General features: G+C 39.4%; 3 protein-coding genes across 5 annotated transcripts in view; 2 read left to right on the forward strand and 1 right to left on the reverse strand.

Annotated features, from left to right (window-relative positions):
- SLC35F3 (solute carrier family 35 member F3) overlaps positions 1–2,358 on the forward strand; it is a 170,925-nt gene extending 168,567 nt beyond the window's left edge. For both annotated transcript variants that reach the window (XM_027750546.2, XM_027750547.2), the window contains one exon: positions 688–2,358. In XM_027750546.2, the coding sequence (XP_027606347.1) occupies positions 688–932 (245 nt within the window). In that variant the 3' untranslated portion in view covers positions 933–2,358. The remainder of the gene's footprint in view (positions 1–687) is intronic.
- Positions 2,359–11,142: 8,784 nt separating this feature from the next.
- On the forward strand, positions 11,143–13,052 carry LOC114003485 (cytochrome c oxidase assembly factor 6 homolog). 2 transcript variants are annotated; one of them, XM_027750501.2, is made up of 3 exons: positions 11,143–11,159; positions 11,332–11,488; positions 12,674–13,052. In XM_027750501.2, exons 2-3 carry the CDS (start codon positions 11,345–11,347, stop codon positions 12,767–12,769), a joined length of 240 nt encoding a protein of 79 aa, XP_027606302.1. In that variant the 5' UTR covers positions 11,143–11,159; positions 11,332–11,344; the 3' UTR covers positions 12,770–13,052. The 2 variants fall into 2 exon arrangements, with proteins under 2 accessions (XP_027606302.1, XP_039235454.1); XM_039379520.1 differs by lacking the exon at positions 11,143–11,159 and having other exon boundaries at positions 11,197–11,488.
- Positions 13,053–13,709: 657 nt separating this feature from the next.
- The window catches only part of TARBP1 (TAR (HIV-1) RNA binding protein 1), a 34,767-nt gene continuing 24,806 nt past the window's right edge, over positions 13,710–23,670 (reverse strand). The window contains exons 21-30 of the mRNA XM_027750498.2: positions 23,402–23,512; positions 22,709–22,858; positions 20,891–20,977; positions 20,108–20,304; positions 19,506–19,587; positions 18,033–18,204; positions 17,638–17,829; positions 16,583–16,707; positions 15,360–15,496; positions 13,710–14,089 (exon numbers count right to left, since the gene is read on the reverse strand). Of these exons, the coding sequence (XP_027606299.1) occupies positions 13,924–14,089; positions 15,360–15,496; positions 16,583–16,707; positions 17,638–17,829; positions 18,033–18,204; positions 19,506–19,587; positions 20,108–20,304; positions 20,891–20,977; positions 22,709–22,858; positions 23,402–23,512 (1,419 nt within the window). The 3' untranslated portion in view covers positions 13,710–13,923. The remainder of the gene's footprint in view (positions 14,090–15,359; positions 15,497–16,582; positions 16,708–17,637; positions 17,830–18,032; positions 18,205–19,505; positions 19,588–20,107; positions 20,305–20,890; positions 20,978–22,708; positions 22,859–23,401; positions 23,513–23,670) is intronic.

Consider the following 23,670-nt stretch of genomic DNA (forward strand, 5'->3'; position numbering starts at 1 on the left):
CAGGCTTAACACTAAATCAAAATAAATAAAATTGCTTAATTTTAGAGCAGATAGGTACTTGTAATTCTGCTTGCCTTGTAAATAACATGGTGTTTATCAAGAGCACTAGACAATTCAATTTTGGGCATAGACTGGTATGTTTCTCCAACACTTTTCTGAAATTTAGTGAAAGCCAAGAGATGGCAGAGTCCAAGACGACTGGGCAGAGGAGTGCAGAGGCAACCCCAACCCAAAACAGAGCCACCGCTCCTAAAACCCAGCATGCTCAACTGGTACCACAGTGCAAGTGGCAGCTCCCACTATATGCACGCAGAGCTGGGCACTGCTTTGGCAGAGTTGGGTACCAAATGGTGTGCACGGCTCAGCCTGTGCAGGGTTTGTTACTCAGCGGGGCAGTCAGGGTGAGAAGAAAAATTTGCACGAAGAGGCTGCTGTACTAGGGAAGGGAAAGGCCCCTTTCTCTGCATACCTGGACCTCAGCGGGAGTTCCTGTGCTGTTCAAGGCAGGAATGTACCCTGCTGTGTGCTAGTCCAGCAGGAAGGATAGTGCCCCTGCTATCATTGCCTCCATGGTCATGTTCTCCTGCCACAGCCAGCCCTCAGAGCTGGGGAGGTGAGGGGGCGGGAAGGAGATACTGTCCTAATGCCTTTTCTCATGTAATAACACCCGTTCAATGTCCCACACAGTTGTTGATCACTACACGAGTGAAATTGTCTTCAACAGTGTCCGAGTAATTGCCATCATCATTATTGGCCTGGGCTTCCTTCTGTTGCTCTTGCCAGAGGAGTGGGACGTCTGGGTAATAAAGCTCCTCACGCGTCTCAAAGTCCGGAAGAAGGAAGAAATTCCCGAAGGGAATGGAGACATTGCTTCAGGACTGCCTAACAAAAGCCGGAGAACTCGCCCCTCCATGTCATCCTTTGCTCATTAAATGCTCTTTTTACCAAAACTTTGTGGTTAACCTTATATATGATGATGCAAAGGTCTTTTCTTGGGAAGAAGCACACCTGTCCAACACGGTGTACATACCTGTACAGTTTTGATATGATCACCATCTAAAGCATCAAGTCTCGGCATGTCCAGTTTGCTTGTATTTTTTCACATCAAACCTTTCACTTAAGTAGTACACTGAAAAAAACTGCAAACCAAGAACCTCTCTTCTCTTTTTAAATGAATGTAATATATAGTCAAAATATATTTGCATAGGTTATTTTAAAGAATGACTTTCATGAAAAGCAGGGCAGACATTTTGAACATTAGGTACTGAATGATGCATTGCACACTGTGATTTAAAAGAAACAAATGCTATGCTACATCACACGTTTATTTTTGACCAGAGCTGTACTTTGAAAGTTTTCAAGGAACAAAAAAAGGAATCTTTTCGGGGACGGGAAGATGGGGGAAAGAGTGGAAGTTAGATTTAGAAATCACTCTATGTAGATGAGCGCATGTTGCGCTGCAAACAGGGAAAATTCAAGCGCTAAAAATGCTTGCACTAAAGCACTAGAGAGAAAGCAGTCTAGAGCCCAAATCTCCTTATTCTGCATATGACTGTAGTCCACGTTTAAAATCATGCAAGAGAAATCCAGTGCCTTCTACAGAACTCTTGTCTTTATCCACACAGAACCAGGTCCTGCTGCGAGGCACTTGCAATGGCAGGGCTCAGGTTTGCGGCCCCAGGGGACCCGAAATTCCCACTGACATCAGGCCGTGCCTCCCACACACGCCATGGCTTCTGTGGGAACACAGGGTCCAGGGGACTGAAAGTTTGAGTGCAGGAGACCTGGTTCTCTCCTCACTTCACAGGTTTTACCCCTGTGTGGAGCTGCGCTTGATTAATGCCAATGTGAGGAAGGGGAAGTCTTGGTCATGTGTGGGACAATCTGACCGAAAATGATCAAAGGGACTGGCAAGAGTGTGGTTGCTGATGTACAGTCTGAGAGCATGGACTAAGGGGGTGAATCGCCAGTTGCTTTTACTCCATAATTGTGAGTGTTAAGAGTTAAAAATGTAAGATATTTACATCAAATGTAACACTTTTTATGAAACTTGTAAGCACCAGGATGTTTACTTACGCGATTTTGGTTCGCCATTAAATTTCTATCTGTGATAGATCACATGCTATGTAAAAACAGGGGGAAAAAAGGTTATAGTTTACTATTTTTGAAGTTTACATTGTTGCATACAAAATTAAAAGTGTTCTTTTGAACTGCTGCCATAGCCTAAGGTCCCTGCTGCCATTGAGGTCCTCTTTTTCTCAGGCAGGGGTGGCATCCACTTCAAAACATTTTAGCAAATCAACTTCAGATTCCATTATCTGTTTGGCAAAGCTAAATAATAAAAGATTTTAAACTCAACCTCGGTCAGTGCTATCCGTTTCCTTCTCTTGATTGCACCTTTACTGCAGTTTGACTGTGGGTAGTATTTAGCCAAAGTGATCAGAAGGGAGAGACACGATCATCAAAATAACCAAGGCTGCAGCTCAATGCACTGGTAGCCAGTCTGTCCTTGACAACAAAGTCTTCTCTAGACTACCTGGACAAATCCATCTGGAGGGATGCTGTTAGGCATCAGTCAGGAAATACATGTCCAGCCGAAGCAGACTAAAGGAAAAGATGACCTTCCTTTAAATGCATCAGTGACCACCCATACATGCATATGCTAACAGGTATTTAGGTGCTATGAGTGGGACATGAATTTGTACATTAATAATTAGGCCCTACTCCAGGCTGTATGTTTATCCCCTACATATCACTCGATGACCCGACACTAAAGACTTGCTAACAGAGATTACACGCACAAGCAAATCTGAGGCTGTGGGAAGCTGCTCACAACAACTGTGCCATTCAGTGTTACACACCTGAATTTTTAAACCTATCTGTTTGGGAAGCAGAGGAGGGCAAAGGGACAATTCTAATAACTGCTTTGAAGGGCACACATAGAGACTTGATCTCAAAGCTCTCAGATTTAACTTTACTCCACTTCGGATATATCATTTTGTCATCCTCAAAGAACCTCACACTCCTTCCCACACTCCACCCTTTCTGAGGCAAGGCCAAAGAAGAATATACAATCCATTTTCCGTAGTCCCAATAAGTGGCACCTTCTGTGATCTCCACACTCCTTTACTGTGTGTTTGATGCAGTCTGGTAGGTATCCAAAAGGCTCTAAATGCCCCTTTAAAACTGCAACTAATGTATGTTTATAACCAAAATGGATGCAGATTTTTTAGCATTCAGTATGGATTGTGGGAGAATTTATGCACCAGAAGGGATAGCACCATTAGTAAAACTCCGTGATTTACCAGATGCAACTGTCATTGCTTCTGTTGGCTCATCCTTCCTGAGAACAGTCTAAATACATGCAAGGACCAGGATTTCAAACAGCACTTTATTACTGTCTCTCCTGAGTGGAAGCTCCCTAGAACCAACTAGATTTTCCATGTCAAGCAATTTTAAACTGCACATAGACAAATTAATCAGATGAAGTGACCTGTATTTCTTCAGGCAACACCTTGCCCTAAGCATAAACACCTGGTCTGATGATAAGTCACTGTGTAGGAAAACCTTCCAGGCAGTGAAGCCCAGGATGTGACTAGGAGAACATCAGGAAAGCAGCATGTCCATATGGTATGTGTGTGCATCTCTAAGTGCCAAAGCATTACAGGTCTGAAGCTGAGGAATGAAAGGAACTGGATTTGTTGGCCCTCATCAGAAGGACAAGCCAGAAAGCAAACCCTTCTGCAAAGGCATTAGATGTAACTGGGCTGCCCTTCAGGTGAAGGCAAGATTGAATGCTTCTGATCTCAGAATGCTGAAGGACTCTCAGGACAAATTCAGTGCCTTGGAGAGGACGGCTGAGTTGTAGCAGGCTCTCCTGCTTGCCCTCTTAGGCCAAAAGCACTGGGTGCAATCTCTGCAGCACCCTGGGAGTCAGAGACCCTGCTGGCCTGTGTGGACCCCACGCTGCTCTCTGCAGCAGAGAGCAATACAGGACTGGAACCAGCACTTTTAGCCCACCCATAGCCACCTCGAACCTCCTACTGGGGCAGAACTGCAGGTCCCTGCCTGGTGTCTTTGAAGCTGATCTCCTGCATTGTCAGTGTGTGGCTCCTGCCCTCACAGAGCACCAGTGTGCACCTTGTTTAAAGGCTGACCTGGACTGGCAACTTTCCACCCCATCTTAGCTCTCAAATTGTCTTTAGCTCCTCCAGCAAAGGGGAAAACTAGTAATAATCCAGTGGGCTTGTTAAAAGAGCGAGTTGGAAAAAAAATCTCAGGAAAGTAAACAGCATCACCAGACCTCATTGCAGCTGCCAGCTTTCACTGCTGCACAATACAGCAGTGAGGAATCTGAAGCAGGCACAGAAGTTCTCCTCCTCCCTGGTGTTTCTCTTTCTTTGGTCTGTTGTCTATGGTTCTCTCCTGCTGCTACTTACATCATATTTTTTATTGCAGCTCTCCACAGTGGCTGCATGAGCCTCTCGTCAGCCCATGGGGCAGAGATGGGCTCATTTGAAAAAGTTTCTCCTGTTCTTCTGTCTAGAATGGTTGTATTCATATCAGTAGTCTTCAGAAAATATCCATGAAAGGCAGAAATCCAACCACAATAACCAACAGATAAACAGAAGACACTGAAACCAATATGTAGCTTAACTGTTTTGGGAGCTAATGGTAGACACTAGCAGGACCTGTAGCTCACCATGTTCTGGGGATGAATTAATGTCTCCTGTGAGCTCAGGGACAAGTCACTCATCCCCAGCTCTCCAGAGTTCTCCGTAACAAAGCTAGTGCAATATTGAGTTAGTCAGAGTTAATAGAGACATTATCTTCACCCTATAGAGAAGGCAACATCACCAGGGTGACACCATTTCTGGTCAAAAGCCTGTCTGCTACTGTGCCTGCGGGCCTGAAAACCCACTGAAAAGCAAAGGATTCCCTGTGCAGTGAACACAAAATTCTGAATGGATTTCCATAGCTCTGGATCATATCCTCAATAAACTCCCAAATCTGCACAACTGGAACATATGGAACTGAAAAGGATGTCATAGGTCTCCAGCCCTTCAGAAACCTTAGGAATAGCACCAGTCACCTTGTCTTGGCTATGTGGACTCAGACAGCAGGCTTGGACTGGGTGTTTCTTCATGGAATGAGGAAAGAATAGAAGCCAGAAGCAATGTAGCTGGTGTGAAGCAAGAGCACAAGAAAGCTGATGATGGGATCAAGAAATAAATACCTTTTAGAAAACACTTTCCAGGGGAAGATGCCCATCTGTCCCTTGCAACAACTCGAGTCTGTGCACATGCTGTAAAGTCATAAATTACAGAGAGTTTGCCTTCATGTCCCTGATTTGTACTGCAGAAAGGATGGAGTCTTTCAAGGCCTGAACTACCCCTTGGCAAAGGCCAAGGCTGAGAATCTTCTTTTACAATCCAGTCCTCATGCAAACTGTCTTTGCAGGAACTGCCTGCAGTAATGGATTTTGATGGATGAGTTTAATTACCTCATCATTATTAAAAGAGAAGCAACTAGATTTTCTTCTTTAGCTGGTTCTAGGGAATTTCCATGATAGCCTGCACCTTATCTAGAAGTCCTGAACATTAGAAAGGGAAATAAGGAAAAAAAGAGCTGAAAGATCTTATGGAAATGAAATGGAAGTCAAATGAACAGATGCCCATCAGCAGCCTAAAAAACTTCTAAGAGGAAATCTCTTTCCTAAGGACAGGATCAGTAGCTCAAACTAATGTTTCTGAAAACAATAAACCTCATAATTTTATTTTTCTACCTGAAACCCTACTAGAGGGATCTTTATATTTGCACAAGATCATTTTAAAGAAGGTGGCAATCAGTATTTCTCCCTGCACATTACAGGTAAACTAGGATACAACCAACTTCTTGATAGTGAAGAGTGGAACTTATAAGCAGAGTTATAGTTCTGGAAAAGGCTTAAACAAGGGAGGTTGTCGAGCTCATAAGAGCAGTGTATTTAAGAACCTGTTATATGCAATTTCTCTGCAATGATCTAGAGACATTTCTTTAATCCTACTGCTGAACTAGATGATCTTTCAGAAGAGAACTCAAATGAGTTTTCCAGATCATCATTCCCAGGTTTCCCTCCAGTTCTAGATTCAGTCCACATAACATCTCAGCGTAGCCATCAGTGCATTGATTAGGAACAACAGCAACCAACCTGCAGAGCATCTTTCACTAAAGTAGATGTGCTTTAACAGAGCATATATCTACTATAAATTGAGAATTTTTCTGATGAGTGACAACAGTAAACTTAGAGCCCCTCACCATGTATCTTAGACTTTTTTACCATGTCTTTTACCTCATGTCTATTAATGCTGAATGCCACCAGCTATTTTGCTGCTTGGCTACATGACAGTGACAGATCCTCTCTCAGTGGTAACTCTTCACTCTCTTGAAACAGTAAAAAAGTATGATCAGTAAATGGGGTTTTTTGACCAGTCTTTAGATTGCACAGCTCCTTTGGTAATCTCTCTCCTTTTGAACAGCAATAATTTATTCCTGCTGTTTCTTGCCTCACTAACCAGTTATTAATCCACAAGAAAACCTCTTGTCATCCACAGTAGCTTCATTTATTTGGTAAAAAGCATCATTAGAAAATCTAAGTGCAGTGCTTCCTAATCTCTCAAAAAAAAAAGGGCAAGACAAGTCTGCAGTAAGCCATCCATCCTTCAGACTACTTTTAACATGAAAGGACAAGACTACTGAAAGACTGAGACTTTGCCTTTGCTTAGGAAGAGCTGCCTTGGCTAACTTCCACGGAATATTTACACCAAACTCCAAGTTCTGCACATCCCCCAACTGACCCAGACACTTAAAAGATCCTTGCAGGATTTTTTAAAGAATCCTATAATCAAGATTAAAACCCGGACTCCAGTGAGGTCAGTATTCCCACCATCACCTGTTTTCCCAAAATGCTCCGTTTTCTGTTTTCTTCCTTCCTAGCAATTGAACAAAAATGGAACTCTGTCATGAAAAACAAGTGCCTATTATTAATGTAAATTACTTCACCTTAAAAGAATCCTAAAACTCCAGTTGTTGAGCTTTTTCATCATCATGATCACCACTCCTCTAGGTAGTCTAGTGATTTTCAGACTGCACTCCACACAGTACTCCACCGATGTCCATGAGAAGTCAAAAAAAACAAGTAAGCCTTTGTTCAGCAGGCTTCAAATCACTAAGCAGTCTGGAGAAGATGAAAATCACCATTCTTTCTCCTCTGTCTCCATACCAGCCTGCACAGATGGCTTACCTCCTAGTCAAATCCCCTCCTGCACTACCTGATGATTGCACACGTGCAGCCCACTGACACACATAAAGCTACCACAGAAAGCTGGAGTAGTCTCTTCCTCTGTCCCTCCCCCAGTGTCCCAAGGCAAGTACTTCATCCTCTATGTTCATGTCACACTGGCACTCCCTAGTGTGGGGATACTCGTCACAACACCCAGCAAAGTAAGCATTTTGAAGAAATCAAGGTAAAAGCCCCAGCACACATTTAGTTAAAATTAAAAAAAAAAAAAAAAAAAAAAAAAAAAAAAAAAAAAAAAAAAGAACAAAATCACATGAATATTCACATTTTCTTAAGGATTTAGAAAATTTATTTGCTAAGACCACCAAACAAAAGTTACCATTTTCTTTCTCATTGTACACTTCTCCTTCTTTATTCAAACATACACATAAATTTTTGCTAACTCATCTGAAGTTTCAGCATGTTATTGTTAAAAAGAAACTCAGAAAAGTAAAACTCAGAGTGAAGTCTTTATGAAATAATGAAGAGGAGTGCTTTGCATAAGGCCATACAAAGTACAGTATATATTTCTTAAATGTTTCCAATCTAGAGGTGATTATTGTGTGCACTTCATGGGGCTTCTTTGCTTAATTTACTCCCTTTTTAATAATAAAACTAGGTACAATCAATCGCTGTGATGATTTTGCTTTTTTAAAATTATTTTTTTCACCAAGCATAGCAAGGAACACTGTAATGCCAAAGGGGTCAGAGTTACATCCTTAATGGACATTTGAGAAGGAAAGGAGGAAGGAGAAAGAGGGAAAGAGGGAAAGAATCTTAACTTATGGTTCTCTTGAACTATATATTTTAAAAGTTTTGTTTAAAAAAAACCCTTGGTGTTCCGTAACAGAAGAAAATGTCCCACACTACCTTAGGTAAGTCTTTGTTATTATTTGCAGCAAAATAAATAGTTATACACAAGGCTATATTGCTTAAAGAACTCATTTTTAAATCCAGTTCCTTGAACATCTATTATGGACTATTAGACTATTTCAATAAAAGAAAAACAAATCAACTGAGCTCCTGGTATAAGCACAAAGCTGAACATAGCTACAGTACATCAAGGATTGGTAGGGAAACCTGTGCTAATTGCTTCCAAAGTGAAAGGAGAAATCATCAGGGTTGCCAATCAAGAATCTGCTGGGCAAATTTCAATTAAATATGGGGTAAGTAAGGAAGTAAGGCTGTAGGTGAGGAGTGATCTGTTAGACATTACTGGAAGGCAAAGCACACACAGCGTCATTTCACAATTAGCAAGGACAGGCACAAAAGAATCTACGAGCTGAACCACTGTATAAATTCCACATGATTCACTTTAACTGCATTTCTGGCAAGAGTTTCAGTGGGAAACAGGCATCTATTTCTTTAACATCTATCTCACTAACTGCTAAATGGAAATATAATTCAAAAGCTTCAACTGTGGCAACTAGCACACCTAACAAATCTGGAATTTTTTCAGCCTCTCTTCTTTCTAGAACATTAGCCTCTGCCTAGTTATGATAAATATCCCATTCATTACTTCCTGGGCTCATTTACCAAAAGTAAAAGACTAAAGATAAATAGTTAGAATTGGCTAATTAACAACAAAAAAACCCCACCTCCTTATGATGGCAGTTTAACCAAATGGAAATAATGCCATTAAAAATGTATTAGATAAATCTGTGTATTTTTCTATTCATACTTTCTAAAACCAGATCACTAAATTCCCATAATATCCATTACACAGAGTTACTTACGATTGTCTCCAGTGAGTACTTCTCAGGCCACAGGTCATTAAAGAATAAACTATTTATCACAAATATCCCAGATGTGCTATTTGGGCTTTGTGATTAATTATATATAATTATATTATCCCTTCTGTTTTGTGAATGCAGTAACTAAACAATTTTATACGCACCATAAATTTTGAAATCTAAACCACAACTGACATTTCCTACTATTATACTCCATTATCACATGATTCAGTCTTGAGATTTAATATTAATTTTCTTTTCAATATTCATGCCTGTAAAAGCTTGCTTCACAAAATCCTGAGTGCAAAAGGGTCCTAAGTAAGCTGTAATGTAAATTTACTTCAATATTAATTCTTTTCAACATCAAAACATAACAGAAATTCTATTTTTGCAGTAACTTCCAATCACCTTAAAACCCTTGTTCTATTAGAAATTAAATGGCTGTATTTCTTGCATCTCTTACCTACCATAGTGCAGCAAACAGAACATGGTTAAGCAAATGGCCAGGGAAGAGAGCATGAACAGTATTATATACCATACATCTTACAGCAGCAGTCAGATTAACATTTCTCAAAAAAAAGTATCCCTTCCAAGAAGTTGGTTAGGAATTTTGACAACAAAATTCCCTCCAGATCTGGCTGGTTTACAAGGGAGCTCTGCTGAAGAAGTTCAAATCCTTGGCCTTCTCTTAAAATAGCTTTCATATTTCAAGAGGAGTGAGCCACCTGCAAGGAGAACCAGGAAAGGATGCCCTCCACCAGCAGCCAGTACCATGATCACACGCTGAGGAAGAAATGCAGCTCAAGGGAGGTCGACAGCTACACCCACTCCTCGAATGGGCTGCCTCACACACCAGATAGAGCATCGGCTATCGGCAAACTACTAGTAAAGCTGCCGGATGGTCATGGACCTGTCAGGAAAAACTCCCTGTAAAGCTGACAGGCGGTCTGGGAGCTGCCAGGGGCTCAGCAACTCCCAGAGTCAGGCCCTTCCCAGCTGCCAAAATATCACCCTTCCCAAAACTGCACAGCATTACTATGGGAACAGGCACCATGGCTTTCAAAACTGCTCCACATATCCAGGAGGCTGATGCTTAAAAGGAAACTACCAATTCTTTGGCTTACAGGCTGCCAGAAGGAAATGCCACCAAATCCCAGATGAAATAACGAAACAGAGTTTGCTCCCTGATGCTCTATACCAGCACTGTAGGTTTGGACCTGAGGCTGCTGCTGGGCTGAGGCCACCGGGTGCCCACCTGACCACCCCCAGGCTTCTGCTGTTGTTTTACCATCCGTGACTATAGGTACATTTTTCTTCCACCGGGGTAAACTAGTTTTTGTTTTTATTATCATCTTGGCTCAGCAACTGAGTCCATTCCGAGAAACCTTTCCAGAGTAATTTGTGTAAGAAGCGTACTGAATGAAATCAATGGACCAACTCTCAGGAGAGAATCATCCTGTAAGGTAAACTGTCAAAAATGCATGATGTGTACATGCTATCATTATCAGCCTTCCATCCAGTCACTACCTTACTGTTTTGGTATTTAAACTGTAAGAAATTTACAGCGCCGTAAGTGCTCTCAGATTTTTTTTCCTAATTCATTGAATTAGCAAACCTGAAGCAGTTCAGACTGCGTGTCATTACTGTTTACTTGAGTTCCAACTCCTAGGGTTTTATAAACACCAAATGTAAACCGGTCCTGGCCCCAAACATTTAAGCAACGATATTATCCAACTAGCTTTCCTATGCCTCAGAAAGAAAGCAGAGACACTTCATTTCTTTGAACAAATTATCCACTAAGGCACCGCATAGAATTCATTAGAAGAAAAACAGATGTTTATTGTGTGCTAGAGAACAGAGGATAATACCGGAAAGAAATTAAGCACAGAAAAGCATCCCAGGAAACTGATACTTCCAAATATCTTTTGCGTCCCTGTCGGGCCCGGGACGACAGGGCCGCTGCAGAGCGCAGGGCGACTGAAGCTCCCACGGCCCCATCCCCGCCGCGGCCGCAGCCCCGCCCGGCAAGGCGGGACACGGGGCCCGCCCGCCCATCGCGCCGGGGGGAAGGGCCGGGACCGCTTCCGGAGCGTGACCTTCGCGGGTGGGTGAGTGAGTGTGGGGCGGGCGCGGGGCTTTCCCTCCGGCGGCGGCACCGCTTCCCCCGCTGCCTTGCGGCCGCGGGCGGGGCAGCGCCGGCGCCCCGCCATGGGAGCGGCGAGGCGTGGGGAGGCGCCGGGGGCGAGGCGTGCTGGGACACCCGCCGTGTGTCGTGTCCAGGTGGGCAGCGAGGATGGCGGCGCCGACCAGGGAGGAGAGGACGGCGTGCTGGGGGGCCCGGGACGAGTTCTGGCAGTGCCTGGACAGCCACGGGGATGACGCCGCCAAGTGCGAGAAGCTGCGCCGGGCCTTCGAGTCGCGCTGCCCGCAGCAGTGGGTGAGCACCGCCTGAAGCTGCCTAAGGCTGGACGAACAGAGCGTGTCCTTGCCAGTCTGTAACAGCAGCGACACGGAGTCACAGCTACCTCGTTAAGGATGGCAGCTCCAGCTTCGAGGAGTGCAGAGCGTGGGCAGCCTTACGCTTTCCCATGGATAAGCCTGCACCCTTGCCGGGCGTAAATTGGTTTGCCTTGTTGGGAAATGAAAGCTCCTGAATGGACCACTGACTGGCCCGGGAACTGTGAGCAGCAGTATATAGTACAAAGGGAAAGGAAAATAAGATCTCAGATTTTCAGATAAATACACAGCTATACAAACTTCATTGTTTAATTAGGAAAAAAAAGTCTTGAAAGATACTTGAAAGCTTGTAGAAGTGCCCGTAAATTACTATTACTAAAGAAGAGAGGCCAGTATGGAAGGGAGCTGACACACAGTGCCTACAGTTGTGTGGCATCTTGAGACTGGCATCTGATACCTTCTTGTGCATAAAAATACCCTTTTTTCATGCAGCGTAACGTCACAGTAAGCCACCTGCCTACATGTAACTCGCTCATGTTGTGCTTTTTAGTTTCTTTAGCTCAAGTTATAACCCTTTTTTTTTTAATAGGCCTTGCCTTTTCGTAACAATAGTGTCTGAGGGGCTGAACAGTTCCCGTTGCAGCTAGTAGACTGAAGTCAGTTAAAACCAAGTACCTTCACAGTTGCTGCACTGACTTGTACTTCAAACACTGCGCTTCTGCTGTACTTCATCTCCGGGGATGGCAGTCTCATCAGCAGTGCTTTGCACCATGCACATCACTGGCTGTAGGCAATGAATTCAGAGGTTACGTGGTCTGCGATGCCACAGAAAAGCTGCTGGACTTACCTTTGCATCACAAATAATCTTTGTTGATAGCAGTGAAAAGAGCAAAGCAATAGGCTGCTTTTACTAGATCATGAAGTAACAGGATCGTGAACTTCAGAAAAATGAAGTTCACTTCCAAAAGGGTCCAAAAGCCTCCCCAAACCAAAAACCAAACATGCCATTCTTTAGTCTTTTATTTCAACAGAGGAAGAAACTCTTAACTACAGTAGTAAAATCCTCAATTATCAATTCACTGATAATTCCATAGTTGTCTTGTGATACATAAACCTCTTCCTCTGCTAGTTTCTTCTGATGAACATCTTTTCTCTTTTTAAACAGGTTAAACATTTTGACAAAAGAAGAGACTTCTTAAAATATAAAAAAAAGCTTGAAACAGAAGGGTATATTCCTCCAGAAGCTGCCGGAAAGTCTTAGGTACTCTGCTTTCCTAATAAATCAAGTACCTATAGAAAGAAGAAGCAAGAGAAAGCAACAGGAGCTGCCTGAGTGCAAGATTGTCTCCCTGAAATGCAGACTGCTGTTCTTGTTGCCAGGTCTCACATGTCTGCTGAAAGATGGTTGTGTACAGCTTATGGTACAGGGTTGTTCACAAATCTAAGGGTTTGAATGTATAATTATTAAAATTCTTTCACACAAATAATTGTTTAATACTGCAATGTATATATTCTAAGGAGAAAATAAAATTCTTTTTCAGTAAGTGAGCCGGGTTTTCCTTAAAAAAAAGAAAAGTCCATTCCAACTTTCATGTCTTGTCAAAGGGAGGTGGTGGTATAATGCAATTTGTATTTATCATTTACCAAGTATTTCAAAGTATTTTAAAATACAGTTTAAGTCAGACATTGCTTTATATAACAGTGGTCATCAGAAGACCTAATGCATCCTGTGCATATGATATGTAATCTACCTATTTTGAGTATGCTTACTTTTTATAAGCAATAGGAATTTTTACATTAGTGATAAGTTTTCAATCAGTATCTCTGCTAGAAGTATGTCAGTTTATTTATCATGATTCTCATATTATGGTCTTTTGTATAATTTGATTACCTTACTGATGCAGTTCCATTTAAAGATACAGAGAGTTTACAGCAGGATTAATAAACTTGACTGTGGAAGGCATTTAAACAAGGGGCACCATTTAATGTAATTATGTAAGTGAAGTTACCTTCCAAAAATTATATAATCTAGTAGATCTAGATGCTGGAATCATTAATACTTTGGCTAAAGGCACCACTTCAATTTAAAGCATAGTCACCATAACTGAAGTAACTGCAGTAAAAATCCTGTGGTTTTGAGTGTGGGATTGTTCACAGTACTGCACTGATGTTCTAACAGTAGAGAAAACACACACGCCACATGCAATATAAATAGTATTTATTTCCAATGCAACAATTTAAGGAGGTAAAGTATTAAGGCATTTAAAAGTCACCCTGAACACTACAGAAAACAAAACATGCAAAAGTTAAGAATCCTCATTCACCCTGAGTTTGTATCTCATCTATTCAGAATTTCATGTCGTAGCACCATAGGAAGCCACCTAGCTGTACTATAAGGCACGAGACTCTTGGCAGTTATTTTTGTTGGTTTTGCTTGATCACTTGTTGCCTTGTGTACTCCCAGATCAGCAGAGCTCCGCTTACATGAACATTGAGTGATCGAATAATACCCTGCTGAGGAATTTCCACACAGACATCCAGATGGTGAATCAGGTTTGCTGGGATTCCTTCATGTTCGTTTCTAGTAAAGAAGAAACAGTAACTTGTATCTGAGAAAGGACAAGTGTTCCAGAAAGCAGAAAATACAAATGTCACAGCAGCATCCAAATATCCTTTGACAAATATGGTGCATCTACCTACAAGTGTAACTGATGACAACAAATGATTTTTTTAAAAGCAGTAATACATTACAAGTACAAAAAAAAAAAAAAAAAACATGGGAAGGCCTGACTAAGCTTTGATGTAGGAAAACTGGTGGTGCACTCAATTTTCAGTTCACTGGTCCAGCAATAGCCGAACACCCAACATAAAGACTCTCTTGCTTTTATTTTTAAACTCCATATATAGCAAAATGATCAGCTATAGATGAAATGACCAGGGCATAAAGCTGCTGGCACAGCAGGCAAGCTCACCTGCTCACTTTACATTTGGCATAAAGGAATGTCAAAAACTCATTTGAAGCCTTGAACTGGAAGTTTTACCTTTTCAGAACTGAGCACATCAGAAGATACCAGAGGTTACCAGTAATTAAAACTACGTTGTTAATTAAAAGAGAACAAAGTGACTACGAGAACTGCATTTTGAAGACAAGCTACACATAAAAAAGTTGGAAAAAAGGTATTTCTGCTCACACTGTCTTAAAAGGAATAGGCAGGCCCTTCCTCCTGGTCTCACTCAGAAGCCCTGCAATGCCAGTAGCTTTCTGGCTTGTGGATTTCTGACCGTGGATTTCTTTAAGTAGCCTCCCCCTTTGTATCACATCTGAGGTTTGTCTGCTTATAGTCACCGTTTGCTTGTTGTCCCATCCTCTGCTTGTACCGCAAAAACTTCATCTTGTGCTCAGTCCTTAACTTTTAAAGCATCTCCCAGCTATGCGCACTCGCCCTTTGCTCCAGCCCTCCTCACCAAGTTAAGCAGAGCAAACAGGCTTCACTCCTTGCTGAGCTCACCACAGCCTACACATACAGGGCCCCATATAACTAAACTGAACAGATGATATCTCTGTCACACCTGGAAAAATACAATCCATGCTGTTGCTACCTTCACCCATAATAAAAAGGAGTTACAGTGTATGGACAGGTTATTAAGTATGAGGAGAAGGATCATTCAGGAGTAGCTGTCAATACCTCCTACTCCTTAGCACATAAAGCCAAGCTCTACTCTTTCCATAATCACTTCCCATTCTAAAATCACCTTTACCATTGTCACTTGGTTTTCATATGACCAAACTCTGACTAGAAGAAGGGGTGGGTTGCAAAAGGTAGATTTACAAAAAAAGCATGTGTTCTTACCCCAGCAATAATAGTGACTTCTCTGGGAAGCAATATTCTGTAAGATCAAAACTTTTAGCTGTCTGCTCCACACCAATAATAGTGTAGCCTTCTGTTTTCTTCTGCTGTAAATAATCAACAAGCTGACATGGTTTCACCTACCCATTAAAAGTAGAGAGAAATACAAAAATATTTAAATAACACCTTTTGTAAACTTCTGAAGTTACTGTAAAAAACAATTTACTTGGACAGTTTTTAAGATCATTGACTTTTATCCCCGAAGACTCTGTCCGTATACACAGCTCAACATTTTATAAACTCTTCAGCAATAACACAAAAGGTTAGTAATGCCACAAAAATGTACCCCACCAATACAATGAAGAAAGGCTCTTCTAGGCTTCTGACAGCTACAAGCCTTGTATCTGAATGTAAAAGAATCACTCTGGCACAGAGACAGTTGTTATTTAACCTGAAATTCCTTCCCAATACAACAGAACAGCCAATACTGAAACTGAGTTGCCTTATAGGCCTGAACTGCAACTTGGGATAGCTCAAAGCGAAGCATTTCTTAGTTATCTACATCCTACTCTCTTAACTGCTTATTTGTATTAAAATGCCAATTTCTTCATGCAACAGCAGCTCTACCATGAGTACACTTCTGTACAGAGATCAGGCACGACAATGTATCCATCAGCACTCTGTTTTAGGCAAAACACACTACAGCTATCTTGTTCTGAAAATAAACACCATGGGGGAAAAAAAAAAAACAAAAATTTCCACTGAGTGTTTCAGAGGACTTAGAGCTGACCTGGAAAAACTGATAGCCAGATAATAGTTCTAAAAGTTGGCACAAGTTAACTTCAGGCAAACTCAGAAAATCACAATGAAGTTACCAGAAGCAATGGACGAAGCAAAATAAATAAACTGTTGTTCGACTTTTATAAATGAACATTAAATTCCAACACACCACTATAAAACAGAATAAGATGTAACAATGACAGCTCACATAATCAGTTTTCCACAGCAATAAGAAACTGAAAGTATTTTTAAAATTCTTTTTTTTTTATGAGGTTGACCCACAGCTTATACCAAAACATGCAAGATTAAGTGTCAGAGATAACAACGGGTGCTTCTGTTAAATAAAAAGTTCATTTTTTCAAGATAAAATGTAAGACTCTGCACTATGCATCTGACAACTGAAGATGCTCGGTACACTTTTTAACGATTAAAATGTTTCCACTCACCTCAACAAGGGGGAGCCACTGCTCTGCAGAAACACTAAGATGCTGGAACTGCTTATCTTGTATATAATGAAGACTGCCGACAACTAATGCAGATGCCCCAAATATTTCACTTGTACGACATAAACCTACAAAAACAAGACATAAAGTAATTTTTGTGTGGAAAACAAACACCAAGCCAGAATGCTTTAGTAGGTGAAAATGACAAAGAATGCAAAAGTGCAATGTTACTTTAGTCATCTATTTTTATCAGTTTCAGGTCTGTTCCAAGCCATGCCTTGTTCCATATAAAAAACCAGAAAAAAAAATGTTTTGTAACTTAGTAGAAAGATAAAAATTAGAATAAGTACTATGTCTGACAACATGTTTTTACAATACTAATTACACAAAATAAGGGGTTAGTGTCTAAGCCTTAGCAAGGATGGATGGTTAGACATATATAGACACAAGCTTAAGCTTTAAATCCAGTAGCTGCTAAATGAAAGGCTTGACAGGATGACACATGACAGCATTACAATGCAGACAGCACCAGCTTGTGGGCTTACTTTTCATGAACAGCCTCAGTGCTGTTCTAACTAACAACATCAAACACAATGGCAGTAAAGTAGTTGCAGGATTTATTATATCACAACTGACATGACATCGTGAAGGAGTTCTTAATCAGGAAAGAGGACTTTAATGACCAACAGTCATGAGAATCTAGTAGGTCTACAAGATTTGTTTTACTTGTTAAAGAAAAAACATATCTCCTTTAACCATAGTTGAAAAACTCAACTGTAACAAAGAATATAAATTCAGTAAGAAACTGAGCATGATTTACAGCAAAGTTCCACTTAATTAATGCATGTTATGTGTAGATACTTCTTTTTTTGCCTTAAAATGTAACTATAGAAGACCCCTGAAGAAGGTAGTATTTCTTTTTTCAGGATAATGATCTATTTTTCTGAGCAGTACTTAAAAAATTTTCTAATTAACAACATAAAATGAAATTAATTTCTATTATTTAAGTGGGCTCTAAGGTCTAAAATAAAAGTTTAAAAATGTGAAGTCAACCTTACCTCCTAAATTGGTAGGTTTATCAATAAGTGAAGCCACCACGATCAATCTGCTGTTTGATTTACCAAGTTTAGCAGCACGATCCTGAAATGCCATTTCCAAGTCTAAAGTAGGAGTACTGTTTTTCCAGGGTATAATCTTTTTCTGAACATCAGTCCATTCTGTCTGGCTATCTGTTTCAGCTGAATGTGAACCTATAAAAAAAAAAGTTGTATTCATATGGATATGCAAGCAGTAGTGAAACTAGTGCTTCAGTAAGGAAGATTACTTAAGTAAAGATAAATCTAAATACTGTAGAAAGTAGATGACTCTCAAAACCAGATCAGATTGATTACATATATATATACAGCTACTACATACCAACAATTAAATTTAATATAGATTAGCTATATTTTACCCATGTCTTGCTGAGACCAGTCACTTGGTTTCAGATCACGAAGTTTCGTTCGAGAATGATACCACTGAAATCCTGGTGGCAAAGGAATATCAGTGAATCTGTCAAATTTAGAGAGTGAGATCCATTCATCTTCAGCAAGTTCCGCAAGGCGGGGAAGAGTGTAAAATATTGTCTGCAATGTAACAGTGTTATTAGCAGAGCACCACTAAAGCAAGCAAACCCAGATAATTAATTATTCTCTGGTAGTTTTATTGCACGTCTTTTATCTAGCCTTCTATGCTTTTAATACTTGTTTTTCTTGGTACTTGACACAGCTTGCTAATATATCTCTCTATATTCATAACTTTACATATAGTGCTATCCCAAACTTTCATAAATCTAGTCTCATTCTCTCTCTAACTAGACCTTTTCTAAGGATCTAGATTGATTACTGTTCTGCAATTCTAGAATACAAAAGAACTAACACTCTGCTTCTCAGCACAAAGGTCTTGTGAAAATCTTGTATGTGTAACACTAAGGAGTTTTCAAATACTCTCACAAATTTCTAGTAAAGAACGCGGATTGATTTAATGTCAAAAGGAATAAAGTAGAAAGCATTAAAATGTAGTGGTAAAATCCAACTCAGCACTACCAATACAGCTAATCACAATTTATCAAGGAGAAACAAACACACACCCTGAGGGAAAGACTGAATAAGAGTTTAAAACCCAGACTTTTTGTTTATCCCAATGCACCCTTCAAGATGAAGAGGGACCCTGAATACATTTAAATACTTCACAAATACTAGCCTTACTTTGGTATTTTTAACCCTCTTGTTCAGGATTTTCACTTTCCACTATCTAGCATATTTGTGTTCACAAAAATATCAGTTAAAAACAGGAAAAACTCCTCTCAAAGATGGCACTGTTTGTGCCAGAACATACACTCCTGTTCATATCCATGTTTAGCTTGTATTTTCAGCTTACTTCTTCTGTCTCATTTATCTGCACTATTATTTTGCCTTCCTTCCTCAGTGTTTACTCCTCTGTCATTTATTTAAGCTATAACAAAACAAATAGCTAAAAAGATGCTCTAAAATTATATATAGGTATCCTGTTCACATCAAGCAACAATTTAGTTAGGCAACGTCAAGTTACTTCTAAGAACAGATGTCTCAAAAATCCTAACAAACTACATGCAATTAAGTAGATGCTCTTCAGTTATTAGAATCACCTTTTCCAGTCACAAAAACCCTATTAACCCCCACAGATGGGCACATGCATCACACATACCTCTTAACTGACCTAGGTTTTTATCACAACAGTAAGAAGAAAATTAAGCTGCAGTCTTAGTCTAAAATCCATCACAATTTAAGCAAAGTAATTTTTCAGAGTTTTAAATGAATAACAGTCGATCATTTCATCTCACATTAGAAAATACCAAGAAAAATAAAAATACAGTTGTAAAACACAAATAACATGGTCTCAGACTTGCCTCTAGACTGTAATCCTCAAGTGGATGAAATGTTGCAAAGAAGAAGTGATCTTGAATTCGCTGCCAGTTCCTTCTAGCATTCCTGCAATTGCAGAAAGTAGAGTAAGGTACACAAAAAAGGCAAGATAGTGGATTTTTTTGTTTGTTTCAAATTGTCAGATGGGAATAAGACAACCTGGTTTATATACTACACATTGTATGAGAAAGAAAATAATTAAGTAAACGCCTATTAAAAAAAAACAACAGCACTCAGGAAATAACTTTTATTTATGTTTCAAAAAAGGTCCGTAACACATCTCCAAACTGTATTATCAAAAGAAGCAAGTTTGGCAAAAAGAAGTATCCCATCTAGGTCTCTGAAGGAAGCTGGATATTAGCCTATGGTTCAGTGTCAGCTTTTAGCTGTCAGCAAACAAAAAAGCAGACTCCTCTCTCTGCTTTTTTCTGTTCCATGTCTTCCCGCGCCAATTTCTTTTTAAACAGAGTTAAAAAACCACATAAAACCCCACAGAAATTATCAAATGACATTTTAGAAAATTAGACTTGCTGCAAATGGTTCAGAAAAAGGAAGTTAAGCTGTAAGTCAGAAGAATGTTACTAACCCTGTGCCATGCATGTTTTCCACTTGCTGAAGGCTGGATTCAATAACTGGTGTCAGAGCTTCAAATTCTTCTACATGCAGCATTCTGCACATATCCCAGATTTTTTTAAGGGCAACTAATGCATAAAGTCGAACACTGAAATTATGGTTGAAACACCACTGTAGAACAACTATGAGAGCTTTCTTCAAAGCTGGCCTCTAAGAAAAAAGATAAAGAAATTTCTCCTATTTTTGTTAAGCCTTAACATACTGTTCAGAAGCAGAAAAGCTATGAGTGGCCAATAAAACACTTCTTCAAAAAACTGCCTTTTAGTAACAGTACATATATGTGAATAACAGGCTTCAAAACATGTTCTTAATTTCCTTCCTTTCTTCTCACTAGGACACAGATGTACAGCCTCACTTGTTTTTTGAAAATGTATTCATTTGTTTTAAAAATTACTACTGTGCATACAAGGAAACCTCTATTTACTTCTGATTAAAAGCAGCAAGGAAAACTCAGGTGCATCCACATGTTTAGTTAAAACTGGAGCAGTATTCCAGAACATTTCACAGGTAATCAGGCCCTATATATCCAGAACATCTGCCATTTAGCTAATTTTCATAAGTACAATCTTTTACAGAGGTAACACGAAGAGTTAAGGGTTTTCCATATCAAAGGATACCTTAATATGGAAGCAGGTATTAGAAAGGTCTTAAAAATAGATTGCAAAAATGGTTTTCATTTCAGAACTTTGTATACTCTGCAAGTGAATAAACAATGAACATTTCTAGTCAAATTTACCTTCTCTGAGGCATTTTGAAGAATGATGTCAAAGTGGGATAAGACTGATAAAAACGTGCAGATGCTTGTTTTAAGCTTTTCTTCATCCTAAAGCAAAAGAAAATGTAATGAGAAATATGCATACATAAGATGTTTTTACACCTTTTAAGTTTTCACAGCATGTTCCATGCATGCAATAATATCAACGCTACTAAAAAATCTGCATGTTCCCACAGCAAAATTTACTAAAAAACAAAGTTGATATTATTAAGATTTCATTTTTCATAACACACTATTTGTTTTTTACTAACACATCAATCAGAATAAAGTACACAGTGGTACAAATGAGCTAAAATTCAACTCAAGTTCACTGTATTCCCCCAGGAATGTGAAGGGTTGTCACCAGTTCACGGACTCTTGCCTGGGGCTCCTGCTACCTAGAGCTCAACCTGCACTGCAGCTGCACACCGAGCTACCTGCACTAACTATATTCCCCAACACAAGGATAGCCTCTGAAAATACAATCTGTATTTCTTTTTCATAAATCTACATGTTTTCTGCTTGCTCTGATTGTTTGAATGGGCCCCACTGTGATTTAGTACACTTGTTATCAGCATGAGATCACTTTGATCAACAGATTATCATCTACCGAAATGACAGTAATTCCAATTGCCTGAGCTCTTGGAAAGAACTCTGAAATAGGACAAGGTTACATCCCTTACAGCACTTTTTGTCAGTTTAGATGGAATGACAAGGCATCTTTATGCACTTTAAAAAAAGTATAAATCGTAACAGCCCACATCACTAATAAGCAAAGTTGTCTCAGTATTAAAAGCCTGTATTAAAAAAAGAGAGTACTATTAAAAATCTGACCTTTTGGGGCAGAAAACATACATATATATATACATATACATATATATACATACATATACATATACACACACACACACACACACACACAATTTTCCAATATTTTTAATGTAAGCTTAATTCTTGTCCTATTGTCTGGTTTTTAGAAAAGCTACAGTAGCAACTAGGCTATTTGATAAGCAAGAAAACATCTACATTTAACTCTTATGAGTTAATGCTTCAGTAGAGGCACCATCACAAATAACGTCTTCCCACACACTGGAAGAGATTCAAGGACATACATTTTTTTCTCAGCCCAAATATATAATGCTAACAAATTCAAGGATATCAATACAGACAATTACTATTTCTGCAGGTCAATCCTTATGGATAATTACTTAGAGAAGAATCCAAGACACAAAAATTAACTGCTAGTAAGTCAGCTCTCCTCAGTCAACCCTTTTACAGCTTTTAGCTACCATCATTCAAACCCTGCCTCCAGTTTTGGAACCACATTACAGAATTCCACTGTGAGAGAAGTCCATATTAAAAGCTGCAAATTGAATGCGTGCTATGCAAGTCACACTCCCGCTAACAAAGAGGATGCAGAAGACAAAAGCTGGCTGTGGAAACCACAAGTGACTTTGCAGTACCTTCCCAGACTCAGAATCTAGGGCATCCATGTGTTCCTGATAGCTCTTACATCAACTACTCTGACTCACTATGGCAGCTCTACTCTGCCTAGAATAGTACATTGTAAAAGGAAATCTCTCAACTGGTAGAATTCACATTTTTTCAGCCACTTATACATCCCAAATTTCTAAATGTCTCAGATTATAGCTCAGATCACTTCCAAGTTAAATTGATCTGCTCAACAACCCACTTCTTCTAAAGGAAGATTGGAATGCACAGAAAATAAGGTGTGGAAAGACAAACTATACCCTCTTTGTTCAAATTACTCTTCAAGTGAATGCCAAAGTTCTTACTTACATAGCAAAAGCAATCCCAGAATTTATTAAGGAATTGGGGGTATTTATGTAGACTCAAGATAACAATCCATTCTATGAAGTATTTCACAGATGCCTGATTATTACTGAATCCAGCCTGAAAAACTTTGTCAAGGGTTCCACACAAAAAATTCTGAGAAAACAATCAGATAAACACTTAGTATATTGTTAGAGTTATTTCCATGAATAAAAAAACTTCTAAATAAAAGAACATTCTCAGCTATATAATAATGTTAGACATTTTTAATACACAAATGAAAACATTTTAGAATCTAGTTTCTTTACTATATTTTGATATACTTTAACTATACCAGCATTTGATGAAAGTAACATTTCTCAATTTCTTGACTGTTCATAAAGTAGCAACATTTTTACTAAATGAAAAACTTTCAATCAGATAATCAATACAAAGTTTTAGCTAGCTTTAACAGGAACAATCTAGCCTCCTAAAATTCACAAATCCAAGAATCAGTTTTCAGTGTCCTCTAGAAATGTATCAGAAATCCAGGACTTCAGACTGAAAGAATGAAACTACACAAAACTTCTACATCAGCCAGAGATTACATGCCTTTTATACCCTGCTGTAATTTAACATACGCAGTTTGCATGACACTAAATTATTCTTGAAAGTAAGTATTTATTTATTTATTTAATAATTCATAGTGAAGGGCAATACCTGGTTAAGCTTTGGAAGAAGAACTAAGAGTGTCTGCCATACCCGGTTTTTAATTCTATGCTGTAAAGAGTTTGCATAATAGCGTGTTCTAGATCTGGATACCAGTTCATCCTAAAAGCAAATTAAAAAGTTTATTACCTATTCTTCCTTTAAAATTGAATACATGGAAATACACTTTACTGCACTAAGAAAGCAGCATCTACTGCACAGCTAGTATCAGCATTAAACATAAAGTTAGGAAAATATATTAAGTTATTAAGAAAAATTCT

The sequence above is a fragment of the Pipra filicauda genome, unplaced genomic scaffold (genome assembly GCF_003945595.2).
Source record: "Pipra filicauda isolate LSUMZ 115617 unplaced genomic scaffold, ASM394559v2 scaffold16_size7369187_pilon, whole genome shotgun sequence".
Classification (NCBI taxonomy): Eukaryota; Metazoa; Chordata; class Aves; order Passeriformes; family Pipridae; genus Pipra; species Pipra filicauda.

What these genes read in the sequence shown, in the direction of transcription:
- LOC114003485 (XM_027750501.2), top strand. Translation starts at nt 11,345, where the DNA reads ATGGCGGCGCCGACCAGGGAGGAGAGGACGGCGTGCTGGGGGGCCCGG. An exon ending in CGCGCTGCCCGCAGCAGTGG is followed by an intron (nt 11,489 to 12,673) that starts GTGAGCACCGCC and finishes CTTTTTAAACAG; the next exon opens with GTTAAACATTTTGACAAAAG.